General features: G+C 45.8%; 1 protein-coding gene across 1 annotated transcript; it reads left to right on the forward strand.

Moving 5' to 3' along the window:
* Positions 1-1812: 1812 nt before the first annotated feature.
* Positions 1813-23839, forward strand: PRLR (prolactin receptor). The gene is made up of 8 exons (XM_060236082.1): positions 1813-1936; positions 9254-9383; positions 11174-11343; positions 13183-13349; positions 15871-16012; positions 18659-18758; positions 20046-20115; positions 21104-23839. The coding sequence occupies exons 1-8, from the start codon at positions 1870-1872 to the stop codon at positions 22118-22120; spliced, it is 1863 nt and encodes a 620-aa protein (XP_060092065.1). The 5' UTR covers positions 1813-1869; the 3' UTR covers positions 22121-23839.
* The last annotated feature ends 596 nt before the right edge of the window (positions 23840-24435 follow it).

The raw sequence follows: 24435 nt of genomic DNA on the forward strand, positions 1-24435 counted from the left end.
TGTTGCTGGGGGCAACAGAAGTTAGCCTTGCCAAGGGTGCCAGACAGTCTAGGGCTGAGCCTGCAGGGGATGGGAGGTAGGGTTGCCAGCTCCAGGTTGGGCTCACCTGGAGATTTGAGGGTGGAGCCTGGAGAGGACAGGGACAGGTGGGGTACAATGCCATTGAGTCCAGCTTCCTTAACAACCATTTTTTCCAAGGGAATGGATCTGTAGTCTGGACTAGAGTTGAGCTGTAATTCCACGGGGTCCCCATGTTACACCAGGAGGCTAACATCCCTATCAATAACACTTTGTAACTCTGCATACAAGAGGATCTGGGAGGGAAAGGGTTAAGAGAATTCTCTTACTCAGGGCCACTTGGCACTTGCTTCCTCCTACGGTTAGATATTGAGCCTCTTTGGCCTCTCGTTTTATCTAATATGGGACCTCTCTTCTCTCTCTCAACTGGGGTTGGAGCTGAAGCAAGTTAACCCTTTTGAAGTTAATCTGTTCACAATAAGTTAAATGTACCTACATGGATATATCATGTAACTGGATATGCTTCTGTTTTTGTACGTACAATTTCTTTTGTTTGTTTTTTCCCATTGGAGCAAGATCATCTTTGTAATTTGCTTGAACAAACATTTCCCCCTTAACCAGGACACAGGGAGAAATGGAGATACTGTTTCTATTCTCCCAAGGCAAATTATTTTTTTAAAAAACATTTAGCCCAATACAGTCTATCTTCCTTAGCAGCTGTTTTCTCCAGGGGAACTGATCTCTGTAGTCTGGAGTTGAGATGTAATTCTGGAAGATCCCCATGTTCTACCTGGGGACTGACATCCCTATCAATAACACTGGGGTTTTGCTCGAGGTTGACTCAGCCTTCCATCCTTCCGAGGTTGGTAAAATGAGTACCCAGCTTGCCGGGGGGGGGGGGGAGTGTAGATGACTGGGGAAGGCAATGGCAAACCACCCCATAAAAAGTCTGCCGTGAAAACGTTGTGAAAGCAACATCAACCCTGAGTCGGAAACGACTGGTGCTTGTACAGGGGACCTTTCCTTTCCTTTATTTGGGAAGCACAGAATGAAGAGTCAGTTCAGGTAAAATTCAGTGATATCTCAGCCAGCGTTCCCTCTAAGCTGAGTTAGCGTGAGCTAGCTCACAGATTTTTAGCCTCCAGCTCACACGTTTTTGTTTTAGCTCGGAAAATGGCCCCAAAGCATAATAATTGATGCAGTAGCTCACAACTTTAATGCCAGTAGCTCACAACTTTAAGGCTAGTAGTTCACAAAGTAGAATTTTTGCTCACAAGACCCTGCAGCTTAGAGGAACATTCTCATATAACTTCCATACCAGAAAGGAGATTCCATATTCATTTCCACTAAAGTTTAAATAGCCATGATTCTGTATTTCTGGTTTTGCAAATCTTGCATCAGTTCAATATTACCAGCTCCCACAGAATTGCCCCTCATTTCCATTCATGCAAATGAAACCTAGTTAAACATTAAGCCATTCTATATTTTGCTGCCTTGCTTTTCCTTCTGCCTTCCTAAAACAAAACCGGTTGTACATTAATAGAAAAGTTTCATTGTGTGCTGAAACACTATATGCGTAGCAGTTATATTTAACTTTGAGCGGGTTCTCTAACCTTAGACTTAAGTGCCCTCATCAGCTTCTCTGTTTGAAACACCGAGGATTAAAGATTCTATGGCACCATCTGGTGTGTGCGAAAAGGATTCATAAACCAAAGGCTTTGAAAACATGACACATGGCGTGTATGCATCACAGAAGTTTATTAAATGCTACTTGTTTCCTTGCTTCCCCAGTGACCCTGTGAGCTTTTGTACCTTGCTGGAGGTGGAAACAAGGAGGTGGAGGAGAGCAACATGAAGTCTGATGAGTTGTCATTGGTATTTATACTGCTGTTTTCTCTGAACGCCTGGTTGGTTAATGGTGAGTACCCAGATTTATTGCTCATTTGGAAAATAAGATCCTGATGAACATAAGAAGAGCCCTGCTGGATCAAACTAGTCCAGCATTCTGTCTCACACAGTGGCCAAAGAGTTCCTCTGAATGGCCAATAACACGGTATAGAGGCTGAGGCCTTCCTTTGATGTTGCCTCCTGGCTCTGAGATTCAGAGGATTAGTGCCTCATAGAGGTTTCCCTCAGTCAGCATGGCTAGTAACCACCAATAGCCTTATCCTCCATGAATCTATCTAATCATATGAACATATGAAGCTGCCTTATCCAGAATCAGACCCTCAAAGTCAGTATTGTCTACTCAGACTGGCAGCAGCTCTCCAGGGTCTCAAGCTGAGGTTTTTCATGCCTATTTGCCTGGACCCTTTTTAGTTGGAGATGCCGGGGATTGAGTCTGGGACCTTCTGCTTACCAAGCAGATGCTTTACCACTGAGCCACCATCCCTTCCTCAACCCCCTTGTAAACCTATTTATTCTGTAGCTATCACTACATCCTCTGGTAGTGAATCCCACATTTGAATCACTATCTATGCAAAGTAGTATGTAGAACTCTAGAACGGTCCTGAAACAACCAGCAATAAGACCCACATAACGATTTTGGGTGTGGTTTGAATGTCTTCATGTTCTTCTTGACTTTAGTGGTGATTTTAGGTAAGAATGAGCATTTGGATGATATGAGAGGCCTTGGGGATGAATGGCTCAAGTGCATCAAGGTTGGTTTTATTCTGCATCAGCCAGTTCCTTAGTAGGCAAGCCACAGAATACATCAAACCCTGCTAATTCTTTGCGTCTGATCCACTGAACTTTAGACACTTCCTTGGTGGTACAGATTGGAGTGTCGGTAACCAGCAGGTGTATGGGAGAAGCCTCCCGGTGAGGGGGGGGGGGAATGCTTGTCCTCCACCTTCCAACACCCACTGTTCAACAGCAATAGCACACCTTTATTGGCATAACCCCAACACCCCTTATTGTTATCATTCTGCAAAACCCCATTGCATTGATTGTCTTATATCTGCCAACTGACTGCCATCTTGTAACATATTTGCTGTGTCACATTCTGCACCCCTCCACTAGCCCATCTTCCTGCCACTTTGTCCTTTTAAAGAGGAGGATGTTTGAAACTCACCCTATCCTTTTCATCTCCCTAGGGTTGCCAAGTCCAATTCAAGAAATATCTGGGGACTTTGGGGGTGGAGACAGGAAACATTGGGGCGGAGCTAGGAACAAGGGTGTGACAAGCATAATTGAACTCCAAGGGAGTTCTGGTCATCACATTTAAAGGGACAGCACACCTTTTTAAATGTCTTTCTTCCATAGGAAATAATGAAGGATAGGAGCACCTTCTTTTGGGGCTCATAGAACTGGACCCCCTGGTCCAATCGTTTTGAAACTTGGAGGGTATTTTGGGGAGAGGCACTAGATACTATACTGAAAATGTGGTGCCTCTACCTCAAAAAAATAGCTCCCCCAGAGCCCCCAAAACCTCCAGATCAATTCCCCATTATACCCTATGAGAAATATTCCACATAGGGAATAATGAAGACGTTTCCCTCTCCTCCACCACCACCCCTTCTCGCAAATCTGATGTAGGGGATTGGCCTCTCTACTCACCAGCCAGCTTCTTCACAGCAACGAAGACACAGACACAGAAAGTTGAAGCCTCCAGAGGTGCAAAGGCACATGGTCCTTTGAGGTGGGGCAGGAAGCAGCCTGGGAAAGCTCCGGCTGCTGCGATGGAGCTGGGTGGGAAGGGGAGGGGCAAGGAGAAGCTGCTGAGATCCGAGGTGAGAAGGGAAGGGAAGGGAGGAGGAGAAGCATCAGGGATCGGTGGGAAGGGGAGAGGAGAAGCTGCTGGGATCTAGGCTGCATGGGAAGGGCCGCCATTCCCCCCGCTTTCTGGATTTTTTGCTGAGCGGAGGGAGGAGGCTCCAAATCGGGGGTCCTCCTCCCAGGCGGGGGATTTGGGAAGCCTACATCTCCCTCTGCTTGCTTTTTTCACTTGCCTGAGCAATGAGTGGCCTTTTCTTTTTTACCTCTCTCTTGCTTTTAAAGGCAAACCTAAAGAAGGGGTAGGCCCTGCAGCTTCTTGGCTCTTGTGAGAGGGTGGGACTTACCCCAAGAGCTGGGGAGCCAATCGGCTGATAGATCAAGACTTTTCCTTCCCTGTTTTAACCCGATAATGGCCCTCCCATCTGTCAGACAAGGACTCTCTAGCCTTGTCAATCAGATAGGTGGCATTTCTGTTAGGGTTCGGAGGTCCCCTCGCCCTTGCTGTAGGGGGATCTGGAGGTCATTCCAGGTGTGGGTGGAATGTTGTGTGCAACATCCCTGATATGATGACATCACATGGTAGCGTTGACATGTTGGTGATGATATGATGACAGTCATGTTGGCGAGGTCACACACAATGCTCTAGTTTTTGAGGGGAACTCTTTGGGGTTTTGCCTTCCAAAACATAGGGTTTGCAGAGAAAACAGAGCATCGCTGTACAACGTCCCCAGCATGATAACATCAACCAGAAGTGATATGCATGATATCCCTGAACAGTAGTGGATTGAAGCCCTCCAAAGCAGGGGAAACCACGCTGAGACCTTGAGGCTGGCAACTCTTATCTCTGTTGCTTCCACCCAGCAAAGTGGTGGGCAATATTCTCATTGGGGTCAGAATGCAGTGACCTAGCTGCCTTCTCTGTGGCTCAGCCCCACTGCCAGTGGGATTTAGAGGTGTGCCTAACCCCTCAACATACTGCATTCACTGAAACATTGGCGATATTGATCAGCGGACAGGATCATACTAATGCTATGGATTTTTGCAAAATGATTGCCTTCAATCTAGGGTTGCCAGTGTTGCTTGGGAAATACATGGAGATGTTGGGGGTAGAGCCTGAGAAGGGTGGGGTTCGGGGAGAGGAAGGACTTCAATGGGGTCTAATGCCACAGAGTCCGCCTTCCAAAGTATCCATTTTCCCCAGGTGAACTGATCTCTGTCACTTGGAGATCAGTTGTAATAGTGGGAGATTTCCAGTCGCTACCTAAGGTTGGCAGCTCTATCTTCATTAGGGCTCCCAAGCCCCCAGTCCGGGCGGGGGTTTCCCCACCTGGGAAGTTCCCAACCCACCGACCCACATTGGGCCAGTGGGGGGAACTTCCCTCAATGTAGTTGGTGTGATGACATCAGCCGGAAGTGATGTCATCACGCCAGTGACGTCGCTCATGGCCGCTCTAGGTGTTTCCAGGGAAATTCTATGGTTTTCTCAGACACTCTAGCCTTTGGGAGGGGAAAACTCTGTGGTACCTATTGTAGAACACAGGGGGCTTGGCAACCCTAATTTTCACCCCTTCGCTGCTGTGTGAAATATTACTGTGATAGTTGTCTGCCATACAAAGTTGGTGGCAACCTTATCGTGCCAGGGTGCAGTTTTGATCATTGCTAGGACTTTTCCCAGAGAACACTTCCTCTTTTTTTCATAGAATTGTGGTCAGATGGCAGGGATATAATAAGCTGCTCCACATGCCCACTGCTGTTTGCTTACTCTACACAATTGTCCTAATTTGGGTAAGATTTTCACTTGTCAAAGGATGTCTTCTTTCCTATTATAGTTTCTTGACTCTTGTTAACTGTGCTGCCATCCTCTTGGACTGTTGCATATTTTCCCTAGTTGTGGTATGTTTCTACTATAGCTTCCATGCATCCTGAAAGGTTTTGACTCTAATGGTTCTCTCTTTCAGCTTCCTTTGTTTGCCCCCCCCCCCCATTTGCATGACTTTTATTGGGATGTCTGTTGCACACACCAGAAGTACAATAATGCACTATGGAAGACAACCAAACACTTCTTGTGTGATTGGGTGGCGGGTGGCTTGTGTGATTCCTGTAAACCGAACACTTCTTGTGTGATTCCTTCCAATCCTACAGGCCCTGGACTCAATATACTTGAAACACAGGCCTTGAATTCAGCAGGCGCTCACAGGAGCACAGCTCCTGAACCTTTTTAACGGCCTCTCTCCTCCTCCCCACCTGCCTACCTCGTCCATTGAATAGGAGGTGCAGCTGCATAACAATCCCTGGATTAGGAGAGCAGGCAGCCAGCCAGCCACCAGGAATTTTGGCACTAGGCTTCCCAACCTTCCCGCCCTGGCGGGGGACCCGCGATTTTTCAGCCTCCTCCCCCGCTCTCAAAAAATCTGGGGGGGGGAGAGAGAGAACATACCTGTAGGCATCATGTTATTGTAGAGCTTCTGATCCATTTTTAAAATGTGTCCCTTTAAGGCTGCACAGGAAACAGGAAGGGCTTCATGGGAAAGGGTCAGTAACAGTTTCCATGGAGAACGGCCCCTCCCTTTCTTTTCCTGTGCAGCCTTGCTTTCGTTTTCACAGCCAACAAAGTTCTGCTGGAAGAAGACCAAGTATTGGTGTGTGTGAGAGAAGGAGGGGGCAGGGAGGGGGGATTCCCTCATATGGAGGCCCTCCCCCCCTTTAGAAAGCGTGGAGGGGAGGGAAATGTCTACTAGGCACTCTATTATTCCCTATGGAGAACGATTCCCATAGGGAATAATAGGGAATTGATCCGTGGGTATTGGGGGCTCTGGGAGGGGCTATTTTTTGAGGTAGAGGCACCAGATTTTTAGTATAGCATCTAGTGCCTCTCCCCAAAATACTCCCCAAGTTTCAAAACGATTGGACCAGAGGGTTCAATTCTGTGAGCCCCAAAAGATGGTGCCCCTATCCTTAATTATTTCCTATGGAAGAAAGGCATTTTAAAAGGTGTGCTGTCCCTTTAAATGTGATGGCCAGAACTCCCTTGGAGTTCAATTATGCTTGTCACATCCTTGTTCCTGGCTCCACCCCCAAAGTCTCCTGGCTCCGCCCCCAAAGTCCCCAGATTTTTCTTTAATTGGACTTGGCAACTCTATTTGCCACACCCCCAGCAGCCCTCATTAACTCCTGGAGAAGCCCATGCCACCCTTTCTCCACTTCTTATGTGATTGGGTGGCAGGGGGCTTGCTGGCCTTTTGACTGGGAGGGGCTTGGCCAAGGAGAGCCCCAAGTGAGTGAGGCCTGCTTGGGCTGGCTGGATCCCTAGTTAGCTCAAGCAGGCCTCATTCGCCCGGAGCTCTCCTTTCTTACGTCCGGTTGCTTTTGACTGGTGGGGGAGTGGCATGTGCTAATGAGTTATGTTAATAAGCTCCACCATCTGTTTTTCTACAAAACGGCCCCTGTTGAAACATATGCCAGATAGAGCTAAACATTTGCAAATTCCGGCTACCAGGAATACCATCACTGTTACTGTCAGGTTGATATTACGTGTCATAGTGGACGATGCATTTGCTTATTCCAAAACACTTAAACTGAAATGCCAAGCACAGGAAGGAGTCCAATGATAAATGGAATTGGGGGTGGGGAGGGGGGTTGAGTAATGTGAAAAGTGTCAATGGAGAATGGTTCTTAACTTCCTGGATATATTAAATGCCTGGTCCCTTTAACAGAGGCTTAATGGGATGCTATTTTCTATGCCATGAAGAGCTTCAGATGCCTGTTTGCACACATTCAGCCTCTGTTAAAGGCAGGGCTTTTTTTCAGGGGGAACACAGTGGAACAGAGTTCTAGAACCTGTTCATGGGAACAAAATTCTCCAAAAAATGTTTAAAAGATCATGAAGGGCACTCATGTACTTCTCCTTCATTTCCCTCTTAAGAGTTCTGGCACTTTTTCCAGAAAAAAAAGCGCCCGAATTAAAGAAACAGTATTTTTTCTCCAGGCCTGTTGGCAACCCTAGTAACTAATGGGGGTAGGCTTAGCCTAGCTCTGTCTAGGAGGAGAAGCCATTAGGCTGGTGAGTTCCCCCTTCATGATGGTCCATGGGTAATGTTCACTGGCCACGCCCTCCCTCATTTCCCCAGTCTCGATGTCCACCAGGACCACAAACACTTCCCTTTAAAAGAGGTAACATATTGATACTTTTAAATAGAAGGGGGAAATTACCTCTGTCTGAGGTAGAACCCCTTAAAGCTTGGCATTCTTTACCCCATCCTCCGCATTCCATCTTACTAATGGTGCTTCTTCTCACCTAATTCCCAAACACCTGTTCTGTTGGGCATAACATGCAATAGTTCCTGGAAACTTTTGTGGATTTGTTCTGCCATCTTGTGGTTAAATTCTGGGGTTTTAGTTGGATTATTGTCTTCAATGTTTTGCTTTGGTGTGAGCCACCCTGAGTCTGCTTGCAGTGGAGGGCGGGATAGAGGTGTAATAAAATAAATAATAGTACATACCGGTACTAAATATCTGAAAAAGTGAGCAGCGTCTCACAAAAGTCTCTACCACTCTACTTAAATCCTTGGATCAAAGATAACTGCAAAGTGAAGTCCTTCTCCAGATACATCTCTTCTCATGTGTGTCTGGAGCTGCATTCATGGAAGAGATTTCTGTCTGTACTAGTAACATGCTTGAAAGAAAGCTGGATTCTTAGAAACATAAATTCTGCAGGCAGTATATAATTTTATACCTTTCCAGCACTTCCACACATTCTTAGCATTGACACAGACCTGGCCAGAGATTTATATGGTTTATATAATGCCAAAGTTTTATATAAATATATGTTTCCCTATACTGAGTCTGACCAGTCATCTAGCTCAGCACTGTATATTCTGCTCTCCAAGGTCTCATACAGAGAAAGATCTTCCCCAGCACTTGGTATCTGAGGTGCCAACCACTGAACCCAGGGCTTTTTTGGTAGCAGGAACTCCTTTGCATATTAGGCCACACACCCCTGATGTAGCCAATCCTCCAGGAACTTACAGGGCTCTTAGTACAGGACCTACTGTTAACTCCAGGAGGATTGACTACATCAGGGGGGCATGGCCTGATATGCAAAGGAGTTCCTGCTACAAAAAAAGCCTTGACTGAACCTACAAGGGATGGTTTCATCACTAGGTTATCAATTCATTAGTCAGATGACTGATCTCTCTAGTTTTGTCCATTTGGCCCTGCAAGGGAGTGGGCAGAGGGCTTTCCCAGCTGGGGAAACTGGGCAGTGAACATGGGGCATTCTGTGTGCAAAGACATTCTCTTTAGCTATGGCTCTACTCACGACATGCTGGCTTTAAAATCCAAACTCAACATGTTCTGTATTCAGAAAGAAAACCACCTGGCATATTTAGGACTTGGCTCCCTGCAACCATTCTGGTTACGTCAGAGGAAACCTACCAGAATGCCAAACAAGAATTCCGAGTGGGTAAACAAGCAGTGTGTGGATGCATTCTAATGGTTTTGTCCATCTTTTTGTGTCTAGGCCAACCTCCGGGAAAGCCAGAAATAACAAGATGTCGGTCTCCTGAAAAAGAAACATTTACTTGCTGGTGGAAGCCCAGTTCCGATGGAGGTCTCCCCACGAATTACACTCTGTTCTATAACAAAGAAAGGTAAAGAGTTATAAATAATATAAACTAGTGTACAGTTTGTACAATCTCTTAGAACAGGCTGATCTTAGGGATGCTGACCGCCTTCTCAGATAATGGACCTGTCACACAACACTAGTGTTCAGTGCTTGTAATCAGGGCTTTTATTGTAGCAGGAACTCCTTTGCATATTAGGCCACACACCCCTGATGTAGCCAATCCTCATGGAGCTTACAGTAGGCCTTGTACTAAGAGCCCTGTAAGCTGCTGAAGGATTGGCTGCATCAGAGGGGTGTGGCCTAATATGCAAAGGAGCGCCTGCTACAAAAAAAGCCCTGCTCGTAATACTTGCCTTTTTTCCCTTTAGGGTTGGGGGTTCTTATGCTAAAATGCTTCACAGTTCATAATAAATAATGTGACATATTTAAGCTACTGATGCATACTTGATTAGCATTCATAAGACCAGGCAACCCCGGCTGGTAGACAATGGATTTTAGCTCAGGAAAAAATGGCCCCAGAGCACAATAATTCATGCAGCAGCTCACAACTTTAATGCTAGTATAATTTTTGTTCACAAGACTCTGCAGCTTAGAGGGAACATTGAGTGGGAGTGATCTCCTCATGTCACTAACAATGAAAGCCCAGCAGGAACTCATTTGCATATTAGACCAAACCCCCTGATGCCAAGCCAGCCAGAATTGTGTTCCTGCTAAAACAAAAACAAAAAAAACCCTGATGCTCTAAAACTCAGTTGAAACTATCTGGTTAAACCATGGAATTTTTTGCTGAATGCTGGAGCATCACTGGTTGACATAATGAGGAGAGATCATTCTCCCACCGGTTGTCAAACTCATACTGGAAGTCCTATATACATGAGTCCTCTAACTCTTTATTTACTCAGGGCCAAACTAGACAGTATGTTTGACAAGGTCAAGGTTCCCATGGAGTCCTCCTACAGTGGGGCAAACAGAGCCCCTGAGGCTGTTTCAGCTCGGGGGGGAAAAGGCATGGCTGGGAAGGCTGAGTCCCCTTCTCCTCCCATGCCACACTCTTGAGCTGAATCAGGCCCTGGCAAGCTTGGGCACATTCGTTCCCTGATGTCATGTATGACTGCAAGTCAGTGTCAAAATCCATACAATGTTGGAGGAACCTTGTCGTATCGAACCCTGATGTGTCAGATCTGTCCTCTAGTTTGATCCTCAGTGTCAATGAAAAACCTTTTTTACCCCTGGATACTGAAATTGTCTTTGAGGTATTTATTTTAAAAGGTGCTGTAATTTAGAGAACAATGTCCTGAATTCCATCTGTGATCAATGTTCCTTCTAAGCTGAGTTAGTGTGAGCTAGTACACAGTTTTTTTAGCCTCCGGCTCAAACATTTTTGTCTTAGCTCAGGAAAAATGGTTCCAGGGGCAAACTAATTTATGCAGTAGGTCACAACTTTAATGCCAGTTGCACACAAAGTAGGATTTCTGCTCACAAGACTCCACAACTTAGAGGGAGTATTGTCTATGATCCAGCAATCTAATCATCAATATGGAAGTGGTACAGAGGTCTTCAGGCAAAACGCTGCCACTTGCAAATGTCACCCCTGCCGTTTCCCAAGCAGCATGGCAAGAATGTACATGCACCAAAATATTACAAGCTAACTCAAAACTTTACAAGAAGTTCTTTGTATCATTCTGAAGAATCTCTGTAATTAGCAGACCAGATATGATTCAAGCTAAAGAGTGGCTTCCTCATTTCTAAGTAAGTGTAGCAACCCTACATGGTTTCTTTTATATTTCCTTCATTATCTTTTTTTTTATTTTCCAGGGAGGAATCCTACCATGAATGCCCAGACTACATAACAGGAGGGCCCAATTCCTGTTATTTCAATCAAAAGCATACTTCAATCTGGACAATATACAACGTGACTGTAAAAGCAACAAATGCATTGGGCAGTAACATCTCCACACCTCACTATGTGGATGTGGCTTATATAGGTAAGTGGTGCAAATAATAAAACCCAGGCAGAATAATAAAATATGTTCTTAAGGGTATTCTGTGAGGCTTCTGTACCACTGCCCATTGTCATCTAGGGTGGCCCAGGTGATACTCATGTGTATGATTTTTGCTTGTCCAGAACTTCCAAAAGGGATGGGAAGTGTAAGGCATTCAACTTCAAAGGTTACATGGTGCAGGCTTGGCACATCAGCTACGTTTATGCACTATCATGTGCATGACTGCCTTAATGCATGCCAACTGTAGAGCCAATTTAAACTGCTGTTTTCATACCCAGAGAACAAGTGAGAACAAGTCTTGATTTCATATATAATCAGGCAACAGTGACTGCAGACTTAAATCTACATTTAATCCAACTGGTTTTATTTAGCAGCCCAGTTTTCTGGTGCCCATTCCTGATAAACTCAGGGAACGTTGCTGGTTGCACACAGCTCACAGTGGAGCTCAATATGCTTCAACTTCTAGATTGGAGTCACATTTTCTAGTGGGAGGCAGATGTATCTTTAACTGCACACCCACGTTTATGCATGCACATGAATATAAAATGCCAGCCCGCAACGTTTTCCTCTGTCCTTCCACCCAGCTGCCATTTCCCCCACCACTGGAGAACTTCTTTTTAAAAAAATGGGAATTGCTATAGAAGTATAACAGTCTGTTGCAATAACGCCCTAGTCCCCGGCTTTCATTTTACAAAAAGGCAAAGCCCTTTTCGCTAGGAATTTAGGGGGAAAGATACTGGCTTCACATTTCTCCTTTGAAGTATGCAAGGAAAAGGGATAGAGACTAAAAATAAAGTAACCTTCAAGCTAGTAACAATAGATTTTATAAGGCTATAGCAATCTAGTGGCTATGGTTCAAATGTAGGAGTCAAGTTTTCTAGTGAGAGGCAGATGCAGAGAGCCAGTTTGGTGTAGTGGTTAAGTGTGCGGACTCTTATCTGGGAGAACCAGGTTTGATTCCCCACTCCTCCATTTACAGCTGCTGCTTGGGTCTGCCATAGCTCTCGCAAGAGTTGTCCTTGAAAGAACAGCTTCTGGGAGAGCTCTCTCAGTCCCACCCACCTCACAGGGTGTCTGTTGTGGGGGAAGAAGACAAAGGAGATTATAAGGTGCTCTGAGACTCTGATTCAGAGAGAAGGGCAGGATATAAATCTGCGGTTGTCTTCTTCATGTGTGAAATTGTTATGTATGTGGACTCAAGGGAAGACTTTGGGTGTTTCCGCCTGGCTCATTGGAGCCATATGGACTGAGCTTGGGGACTTGGGAACAGTGGGCTGTAGGATTGAAATCCCCGCAGCCCAGGACCAATCACAAGCCCCCACCGGTTTGAATGACCCAATAATGTGCTTGCGCGGGAATCCAGGGATGTATATAGGTTTGGCCCGTGGGCCCCAACGCCAGACTTGTAATGTGACCTTATACTATGCCACTCCTATTAAAGAGCTTGTTATCACTTACCTCTGAGACTCTGCCATGCATAGAACCCACTATGTTAAAGAAGTATTGAAAAGCGTGAAGCTTTGCTCACCAGTTTGGTGTAGTGGTTAAGTGTGCGGACTCTTATCTGGGAGAACCGGGTTCGATTCCCCACTCCTCCTCTTGTACCTGCTGGCATGGCCTTGGGTCAGCCATAGCTCTGGCAGAGGTTGTCCTTGAAAGGGCAGCTGCTGTGAGAGCCCTCTCCAGCCCCACCCACCTCACAGGGTGTCTGTTGTGGGGGAGGAAGGTAAAGGAGATTGTGAGTCGCTCTGAGACTCTTCGGAGTGGAGGGCGGGATATAAATCCAATATCATCTTCTTCTTCTTCTTCCTTTATTTTCAGTTGAACCAAACCCTCCAGTAAACCTGACTCTGGAATGGGTGGATCAAGCCTATTCAAACTATCTGCTGCTGAAGTGGGCTGCGCCACCACAGGCGGATGTGAGATCTGGCTGGTTGACCCTTGAGTACGAGCTGCGTATAAAGCCAGAAGGAGGAGCAGAGTGGGAAGTAAGAAAAACTCGAGTTTTGGGAAGGCAGATGTTCTGTGTTTCCAACAGAGATTGCATCACAAAACATGGCCGTTGTGAAAATGACATTTGCCGAGCCTTTTTTTTACATTGTATAATTGATTTTTTGGGGAAAAAAAACATTTTATCTGTTACATCCTGCTTTTAAGTGGACTTTCTGCTGGACTCCTGTGCAGGGTTCTGATTGGATCCAATGGCAGGTTAGCCTCAGCAGTTCTGTAGCATTACGCCGATCCCCCCACTGGGCCTGAAGGAAGAATTTAATTTTGAACTATATAATATCCCTATATGATAATTGTTACATTTATGTCCTGCATTCATAACCTGAAAAGGGGACCTCACAGTGCATCAGAAAACGACATACCTTTTTTAGACTTAAGCAGCAAACGTTCATTGCTTATGTTGGCCAGTCTAGCTAAATATGGAGGATTGCTTCTGAATTCTTAAAACATGTTTGATGCTACATCAACAGGCCCGTAGTGCCCCATGGGGCCCAGCCTACTTGTGGATTTTACGGGCCCCCTTCCCAAGCCTTGGCTTCCCCCTCCTCCTCAGGACCACTCACCCTGATTGCCTCAGCACATGAAGCAGGTAGCAGCAGCATCAAACTCTTCCCTGAATCACTCTGAGCAGAGTTGGGTGGGTGGGTGGGCGGTTAGATTCTGAAAGTTGGGTGGGTAGGTAGGCAGCCAGCCCAGTCCCCTGCTCCCAGCAGCCCTTAGTCTGGCCATGAAGAGCTGGGGGCTCCATGTGCTGTCTTGTTTCCACCGCCATGAGCCTGAACGGTAAATTCTTGGGTGGGTGGAGGAGAGGCCCCTAGATTGCACAGGCTGCAAGTGCAGCTAAAGTCCTTTTGGGGTGGGGAGGGAGGGAGGAGGGCAGCCAGGACATGTCTCCCCCAGCCAGTGTGTACAAGCCTCATGCGTTCCCTGCTGCTCCCAGTTGGGGGAGGGCACAGGAAAGCAGGGAAATGGGGAGGGAGCGCAGATACAAATCAGTCTTCTTTTGAACTTTGGAACTGGAAGTTAATCACTGCAGGCTGAGCTGTAGGAAAGGTAGAAGGGGAATCGGAGCTTACATGCAATTTAAATCACACTGGAGAGGGGAAGGAGAGGGGTGATCCCCAGCCTCTCCAGCATCTTGCTCTCACCCCCATGGCCCCCCTCCTACAGCCCCCCTCTGGCCCCCTCCCTCTTTGACTCTTAGCTACGGGGCTGTACATCAAGGAGATGTTTCATAGCAGTGGAAAGTGCTGTCAAGTCACAGTGACTGCATAGGGTTTTCAAGGCAAGAGATGAACAGAGGTGGTTTTGCCGTTGCCTGCCTCTGCATAGCAACCCTGGACTTCCCTGGTGGTCTCCCATGTTAAAACCAACGAGGGCCAACCCCACCTTAGCTTCTGAGATCTGACAAGTTTGGGCTAGCCTAGGCCACCAAAGCCAATGCAGACATTTCATAGTCTGCTTTAACTGTTAAGGCTGAAATCTGTTGATTTTACATTGTTTTAAAACGACATGACGTGAATGTTGTATCAGTAATTCCTAAACAGTATGCCACAGGAGGACTGCCTGTTGCATCTCTGGATGACTCACTGTTCTGGTCTTAACTCTTCTTTGGGGTTGTGTGATTGTGCTCTCTTTCTGCAGCAGGTGGGATAGGTTCATCCAACATAAGCCAGTGCAAAGGCTTGACAGAATTGTTCACTTTCAAAGTACATGTGTCTGGAGAGAGAGACTCTCACAGGTACCCTAATTACAACACGGTACATTTCTGGGATGGGGGGGGGGTGTTGTTTTTTAAACCCTGTAAACCCGCTCTTCCTACATAAATACCAACACCTTAATTCTTCTTTATTTATCAGGATCACAATTTTTAAAAATCCTAGGAATGTCCTGGCTAGTATTTGGATGGGATATCACCAAGGAACATCAGGGTTGCAACGCATAGGCAGGCAATGGCAAAATAGCTCAGAACATCACATAAGAAGAGCCCTGCTGGATCAGACCAATGCTCCATCTAGTTCAACATCCTGTCTCACAGTAGCAACCAGTTATTATAGAGGGCCAACAACAGAGCATAGAAGCTGAGACCTTCCCCTGAAGGTCTCTGGGGTCCAGATGATTAGTGTATCTGAATGTGGAGGGTCTCTCAGTCATCATGGCTAGTAGCCATTGATAGATTTATCCTCCATGAATTTATCTAATCCCCATTGAAAGTTGTTTATTCCTCTGGCCATCATTACATCTTCTGGCAATGAATTGCACATTTTAACCACTCTCTGTACAAAGTAGCATTCCCTTTTGTCTGTCTTGAACCTCCTGCCCATCAACAAATCAATAAATGTCTTCCTCTGCAGGGGGATGAGGTGAGGGCAGGGAACAAAGAGATCTTAGGTTTTGTCTCCTTTATCATTCACATCATCAGTATTGACTATTGTTGCTATGCCATTTTTCAAAAGTACCCCCCATGTTTACAGTTTTCTACTCTTGATTCCTTTCCAGAATATATTTGTTGGGCTGGGAACCAAATATCAGTTGTTTAAATTAAATTCAGGCATAAAGTACGTTGCACAAGTTCGCTGCCGATCAGACCGTGGAGAATGGAGTCGATGGACTCCTGAAAGTTATGTTCAGGTCCCAAAAGGTAAGTGGTGATTGATCCGCTCTTTATGAATTAGCACCAGTTGTGCAGAACCTCTAACAGGTTCCTGAGGGTTTTTAACTCAGGTGCTATGGGTGAGCTCCACCTCTTGCTGTCTCTCCCCTTTCCAATCAGGATTTGGTCTAGGTTTCTAGGCTTGGTCACTAACTGTATTTGAAAAGAGGTAAAGAAAACATAGAGTGGGAATAGTAGAAAGACACAGAGGTGATAGAAAGGTCAGAATACTTTGCAGGAGAAAATAAAGATTCATGTGACTTTGGGGGGCGTAGCAAAGGGTCACTTTTATACAGGTTGTTTGTCCCAGACTGGATGCTATCAGGAAGCGAGGGAGGGGGTGTTCCCCATGCCCCTGTAGCATTGTGGTGCTTCTGTGCATTTCTCATGTTTTCTTTGCCTTTCCTGCAGTCTTTCCCAAACCTACTTTGCAGTGATGTTCTAGGAAAAGGTGGCAGCAAAGCTGGGGTGGCATCCAAATGGATGTAAGATTCTGGGTCTTCCCAGTCCCACTGACACCATTTTTCCTGCCACAGATCCCTGCAGTAGCCATTCCCCTTCCCTGCCACCAAAGTGAGGACAATCTGTTTCCCAGTTCTCTGAATGTCCATCTTTCCTCCTTGCAGGCCTCATTTTGGGCAGGAGCTCACAGGAGCAGAGCTCCAGAACCTCTAAATTTTATTGTGCTCTTTTTTTCCCCAACCCTCCCCCCAATACTTGCTTCTGGGCTCCATTTAGATTTGCCAAGTCCAATTCAAGAAATATCTGGGGACTTTGGGGGTGGAGCCAGGAGACTTTGGGGGTGGAGCCAGGAGACATGAGGGCTGGAGCCAAGATCAAGGCTGTGACAAGCATCATTGAACTCCAAAGGGAGTTCTGGCCATCACATTTAAAGGGACGGCACACCTTTTCAATTCCATCCTTCCATAGGAAATAATGAAGGATAGGGGCACCTTCTTTGGGGGCTCATAGAATTGGACCCCCTGGTCCAATCTTTTTGAAACTTGGAGGGTGTTTTGTAGAGAGGCACTAGATGCTATACTGAAAATTTGGTGCCTCTACCCCAAAAAAACAGCCCCCCCAGAACCCCAGATACCCGCAGATCAATTCTCCATGATTTTCTATGGGAATAAATCTCCATAGGGAATAACAGAGTTCCCTGCAGACATTTCCCTCCCCTGCCCCGCTTTCTGACGACCCTGAAGCGGGGGGTGGGCCTCCAAACAGGGGGATCCCCTGCCCCCATCTGGGGATTGGCAACCCTAGGTCCATTGTTCAAACCCCCTGTGAGAATTTTGCTGAATTCTAAGATTTGACAAACATTCTAATATTTCTGCCCACAAAAAATGGGAAAAGAACCAAAACATTTAAAGCAGACAGATGGAAATCTTCCTCATGCCACTGTGGCCATGTAGGAGAAAGTAATTTTAAAAGTATGATAGGAGTAAGATTTTATTATGACAATTCTAATTCCAGAAGCATTTCAAGGTAGATGCTGAGCTGATATAATCTAGTATACCTTCCGGTGATGTCATGGGTGCATGGCATATGCAAATGAGTTGTGATAATGAGCTCTGGCACCTCTTTTTCTACAAAATGACCCCTGCCTTTTACTATTCTACGTAACCCTTCTATTGTTGTGATCTGCTTTTTCTGTTATATCTCTGCAGTGAAAAGGGTTACAGAACTTTTAAAATGAATGTGGGGAATTTATAAGTACTATTCAATAGGTTGTCTCTCCCCATTCCAATCAGGGAGCATTCTAATGCTTTCATGATAGTTGCCGGTTTTAAAACCAAAACACTGAAAAGCCCTCTTGTCGCATGGAGGAGGGTGTTGTGGGAGTTTGGGGCTGGGGAAATGCAGGAAAACGTGGCATGTGGAAGCCCTGTTGCCACGGTGCTGTATCAGCAGCCACAATGGCAATGCAGAAGCCACACAAGCCACCTCCTGTGTGGAAATCGCCCAGGTTGCCAAACAGGTAATCTGTCTGCAAAACCTGCCACGGCAGACAAAGGGGCAATATGGACTGCAGGGGAAAGGGAGAGTTAACGCTGTGTACCCAACCCCTTTTCATTAATCAAAACTAGCCTCCATAGGCTCCTTTAAGCCCAAGTAAAGAGGAAAACAGAAATGTCAGACACGGTAGAGGTACTTGTCCTTTCCCCCTTCCTGGACTAAAGATAGCCTAGCAATGTTTTGGGGACAAGTGCTATTTTTGATCAAGTAACCTCCCTCACCCGCAGCCATCATCCATATTCTCCTACCCTTCCATATTACACATTGGAGGATCCATTCCATTAACTGTGGCTTGTTAGGGCACCTCAAGCCAGGTTCTGAGAATGTTTGGTTGATTGACTGTTGTTGAATACATCTGCAATTAATATGACTGTGAGCAGAATACAGGTTTCCCAAACCAACCACCATTAAAATAAACCACGGTTTTGCTTGATGTTTAACCAACCCAATGGAGACATCACATCAAATCCCCATTTAATCATATTATTGACTAGATGAGCAGCTGCCACACATCACAATAAAAGTGGAGAAGTGGGAGAAAATATTAAGCCTTATGCTTAAGAATGGTGCCCTGAGGTGATTCATATGAAATTACTTTCCTGGTTTCTTTTCTAGAGTTCAAGATGAAGGACATAATTGTTTGGATCTTTGTGGCCTTTTTATCATTTGTCATATGTTTGATCATGATCTGGACAATGGCCTTAAAAGGATTTAAGTAAGTGGCTGATTTTGAACTTGTGTACATTAAACGCCATCAAATTGCTTCTGACTTCTGGTGACCCTATGAATCAGTGTTGCAAACTGAGGGCCTTGTCTTCCTTGATTGAGCCAGACCATCTCAAAATGGGTCTTCCTCTTTTCTTGCTGCCTTTGACTTTTCCTGGCATTATTGTCTTTTCCAGTGGCTCTTATCTTCTCATAATGTGACCAAATTACAATAGTCTCAGTTTCGTCACTTTAGCTTCTAAGGAGAGTTCAGGGTTGATCTGGTCTAGAACCCACTGATATGTCTTTTTGGTGATCCATGGCAGGACTTTTTTTGTAGCAGGACCTCCTTTGCATATTAGGCCACACACCCCTGATGTAGCCAATCCTTCTGGAGCTTACAGTAGGCCCTGTACTAAGAGCCCTGTAAGCTCTTGGAGGATTGGCTAAATCAGGGGTGTGTGGCCTAATATGCAAAAGAGTTCCTGCTACAAAAAAGCCCAGATACATGGTATCCAAAAAACTCTCCTCCATCACCACATTTCAAATTAATTAACTTTCTTCCTTTCAGGTTTCTTCATTGTCCAACTTTCTAACCCATACATAGTACCACAAAATACTGTGGTATGAATTATCTTGGTCACCAGTGAAACATCCTTACATTTAAGAATCTTTTTTAGTTCCTTTATAGCTGGCGAATTTATAAATAAGCATCGTGACTATGTCTTTAAAAAATTAAGAGTCTGATTTTGTTTGTTAATCATATGAAGGAAGAGCAGGAGGAGAAATATTCTTGGGATGTACAGGCCTGTTCCCTTTTTCTATGGGGCCACAGCCTACCCAAAATTCTTACACCATTCTAATTCATCCTCCCACTCATTCAAAATTATGTAATCGGTTTAGATTACAGAAAATGCACAGCTGGCCAAAGCAGTGGCCATCTCATGTGGGCCAGTTCCTTAATCTGAGAAGTTTGCCAGCCAGTTTGATGTAGTGGTTAAGAGCACAGATTCTACTCTGGGAGAACCAAGTTTGATTCCCCACTCCTCCACATGCAGCTGCTGAGTGACCTTGAGCAGTTCTTGAAAGAGTTCTCTCAGCCCCACCTATCTCACAGGGTGTCTGTTGTGGGGAGAGGAAGGGAAGGTGATTGTAAACTGCTCCAAGCGAAGGGTGGGGTATAAATCCAGCCTCTTCTTCTCGTTCTTCCTTCTTCTTTCTTTTATTTTTGACATTCAGATCAACTAGCAAGCCCATTTTTCCTGCCTCAGTCAGTGTTTCCACTTCTTTTTTCTAGCATGGTTGCCTGTATTCTCCCACCAGTTCCAGGACCAAAGATACCTGGCTTTGATGTCCATCTGTTAAAGGTAAGAGGGAGGGAAATGTGAAAATTCACCAGCTTGCATTTTGTACATCAGATTTTAATTAACACCTGATGAGACACATTAAGCTCTGGGCTGGATAGCCCAGGCTAGCCCAGTCTCATCAGATTTTGAAATCAGGGTCAGGAGGATGGAGGGAGAGATGGGAAAAAAAGCATCTTTAACTTTCAATGCATTCTCCAAGCTGCCACTGGTTGTCTTGTCTTGGAGAAGTGATTTAAAGAGAGAAATGCCTTCTTCAAGCCAGCCAACAGGGTAGAGGGAGCTTCAAGAGCCACACAATATGTGTGAAAGAGCCACATGTAGATCCTGAGCCACAGTTTGTCCACCCATGGCTTTTAAAGTTTTGGAAGAGTAGTTAAGAACATTGTGTTGCAGAAGGGTTGTCTGAGAATTGCTAGCTGACATTTCTAAGCAGAATTAACAGCCCTCCAAACCCAAGAAAGCCAGTTTGGTGTAGTGGTTAAGTGCACAGACTCTTATCTGGGAGAACCGGGTTTGATTCCCTATTCCTCCACTTGCACCTGCTGGAATGATCTTGGGTCAGCCACAGCTCTCGCAGGAGTTGTCCTTGAAAGGACAGCTGCTGTAAGAGCTCTCTCAGCCCCACCTACCTCACAGGGTGTCTGTTGTGGGAGAGGAAGGTAAAGGAGATTGTGAGCCGCTCTGAGATTCAGAGTATAGGGCGGGATATAAATCCAATATCTTCTTCTCCATTGTTTTAGAAGGTGGTGCCTAGGGTTGCACTGCTAGGCTCCTAACTATAGCTTTTCTGTGTTCTGTTTCTTATATGGGCCGTCTGTTCTGCTGTGATGTTGCATTTACTTCTGTATTTTAAATGTTTATTATGAACTTACCTTTTGGTCTAAAAACCCACATGCACTTTCAAATGCCATCAGGATTGTAGTAAAAACATTATAAGCTCTCCTTTTGCATCTTTCCAACGTATGTGTTTGCTTTGTCACATCATCAGGCAGGGAAAGCGGACGACATCCTGAGCGCTCTGGGTTGCCCGGTTTTCCCTCTGACAACCGATTCTGGTGACGACTTGGAGAAATGGCTGGTGATAGACAATGAAGACCTGCAGCTGGTACCGAGTAAGGAGAAGGGTCATCCCAATAAAAACGCAAAGTTGGCACACAAGGAAATAGACAATGACTCGGGGAGAGGAAGCTGTGAGAGCCCTTCTCTGCTGCTGGAGAAGTTCAAGGAACATGGAAATCTGCTCTTGGATCTGAAATCACCGGATGCCAACGAGCTGAAAGAAATCGCCACTGGGAAATGCGTTGGGGAAGCTCCAGCTAGAGACCTTGAAGGCCAGTTTTCCCTTTCCAGCAGTGGTGGTCCAAAGGCATCCACATGGCCTGGATCTCAGCTAGCCAGTAGTCCGTTCCCTAAGTGTTCCTATCATGATATTGTGGATGCATGCAAAATAGCCCTCGGCGCTATGCACTTAAACAGGTCGTCCATTCTAATGGGGAACAAGGAACAATGTCATTCAGAATGTCCTAAAACCATCAGCGAAGGAACAACCACCATGTTGCAGGAGGCAGAAAAATTGCCTTTAAATGTTCAGGGTGACCCAGGGTCACCGTGGTCCCTTCCGACAGAGCAGTTGCCTTTTTTGCCCACCAAGTCGATGGATTATGTAGAAGTCCACAAAGTCAATCATAACGGAGCTTTGGCTGTCGTACCAAAACAGAAAGGATATGTGGACAAAACTGAAAGCTGTCCGTCCCCTGGAGATCCCAAGGAATACACCAAGGTCTCCACCGTTGTAGCCAACCACATTCTCGTGTTAATGCCGGATCCCAAAGCAGAGGCTCTGCCTTCCTTTCAGGAACCACCAGTGGAACCCTACTGGAGCTGTCAATCAAGCCTGGCAGAGAAAAACACAAGCTATTGTCTCCCAGCCCCAAGTGCTTGCAAAGTACAGACTGCTGAGTTAGACTACATGGACCCAAATAAGTTTATGTGTTCCTTTAATTAGTTGAAAGGCGAAGAGTCCTTTTTCAGGTAACAACACTACAAATAAAATCAACCTCTGTTGACACAAAGGGTGATAACAGATGGGCAGTTTAAGCCGCCCTGGGGACGGGAGGCAGGCAGACCAAAAAAGTTCATCCACATGCACACATCTGCCTCCCGTCCCTGTCCCACCTGCAGCCCGCCTGGGGCTGGGTTGAATTTAGGTGATGCCTAAATTCCAAGGTGGCTTCAAGGTGCTTCCCGGCCTTCCAGACGGCCAGGAAGCAGCTGGGAGGCGCACGAGTACTCTGGAAGGTCCTCCAGAACACATGCAGCCTGTCCCTCTTGCAGGGGCAGGCCGCGTGCCATCTGGAGGCTTCCGGTTTGCCCCTTTTCCTGCTGACTGTTTTTGGGGCGGCTACATGCCGCCCTGAGCCGGCGGTCTGTAATCACCCAAAGTAGCTCAAATATCTGAATTTGGCTCAGTTGCAGCTGTCACACCTTTGTATATTCAAGTCAGTTAAAGACCTGCTGATTGCAGATCAAATGATTATTGTTATTTTTCTAGCTGAGATTTTGTAGAGGGATTTCAGGGAAGAAGGGGGGAGGAGAATGGCTCTACAGCAAACAAAAAGCACATGGTACAGTTTTCTAAAGGAAAAACACCCATTTCTAATAGATCGTATTATTAAGAAGGATTTGTGCACTGTAAATCCTGTATAAAGTGTTGCTAAGTTAAGAGGTGGCGGTAGTTTTTAGAAAGCGCTATAGAAAGTGCAGTCATGTTTCTGGACCTGCCACAATGATACCCAACCTGGCAAGTGTGTCACAACGCAATTATTAAATTCACGACAGTGACCACTACAACAACCAGGGGTGGAATTCTAGCAGGAGCTCCTTTGCATATTAGGCCACACCCCCTGATGTAGCCAATCCGCCAAGAGCTTTTGAGCCTCTCTTTTGTAAGCTCTTGGAGGATTGGATACATCAGGTGGCTTAATATGCAAAGGAGCTCCTAATAGAATTCCACCTCTGATGACAGCCCACGAGCAACCAAATCAGCATATTGGGGGGGGGGGCTGCTGGGAGCCACGGAGCCGGTCATAGTAGGCAGAATCAGAGGTCCCGCTCCATGCCCTTACTCAGCTCAGCAACACCACAGTCCTGGTAACCCAGGTCTCTCGTGGCCGCTTTGCCACAGGCTGTCCACGCTTCTGTTGTTTCTTGAATAAAACTAGCCAAATATAATCAGAGTCAACATACAAGAAACCCTTGGTAGGAAAACACAACGGTAATGAATTGCACAATCTCCCTGTAGTTATTCACACTGTTTCTTTGACATGATGCTAGTGAGAAATGGCAAATTCCTTTCATGGTCTGCAATATATTTTTTAACGTATTTTAAAAGCTCGCAGTTTATTTCGATTATATTTTTTCTAGGTTTCCCCCCCCCCTCCCCAAAGAAAGCCTAGTTTTATGGATGTTGAAAGATTTGATATATATACAGAATATATAAATATATATATAAAGATTAATATATTGAAAGTATTCCTTACCAGGAAGTAAAATTTCTATACACGTTTTTCTGTTTTCATTATAGTGTGATAAATTATTGTACATTCTCTTTGCTATGTAGGCTCCTTGAACGAAAAATTTCAAATGAATCCCATAGACATCAGTGGAATTTCTTAGAAGTAGGTGGTTTTAGGATTCCAGCACATGGAGGAGAGGGAATCTAGCTCGTTTCCAGAGCCAGCCCTCCCACTAAGCAAATTAGGCATTTGCCTAGGGTGCTGGGCTGGGGAGGGCGCCAAATTGGGCCCTTCCAGCCTAGCGCCATAAGCAAATGCCCAAATTTTGCCCTGTGAGGGCTCCTGGCCAATCTGAGGATGCTCAGGGAGCGATACAGAAACTGAGCGCCAACCAGGAGCCCTCCCTGCCCCTCTCTGATTATCGGAATCATCAGAGAGGGGCAGGGAGGGCTCCTGGCCAATGCATAGCCTCTGTATCACTCCCTGAGCATCCTCCATGGGGGGCGGGGGCGAAGCACAAGAGGGGAGGGGGCAGCCCGGGATCCGGTGCCATGGAGGGGGCAGCAGGTGGCTGGTCTGCCTGGGGCACCACGCACCCTAGGGCCGGCCCTGCTCATTTCTATACTGATAGGAATAGCCCAATAGCAGGATTCAATTTCATATATGGCCTTATTGTACATAATATAAACGTCTACTTTAGTACAAGCCCAATGTATTTTTGAAGACTATTTTTCTATTAATAAAATAATAATCTATTTTCTAATTTCCCGGAGCTATTTACTTAACCAAAAGCATCACCGCAAGA

The sequence above is a fragment of the Heteronotia binoei genome, chromosome 4 (genome assembly GCF_032191835.1).
Source record: "Heteronotia binoei isolate CCM8104 ecotype False Entrance Well chromosome 4, APGP_CSIRO_Hbin_v1, whole genome shotgun sequence".
NCBI lineage: Eukaryota > Metazoa > Chordata > Lepidosauria > Squamata > Gekkonidae > Heteronotia > Heteronotia binoei.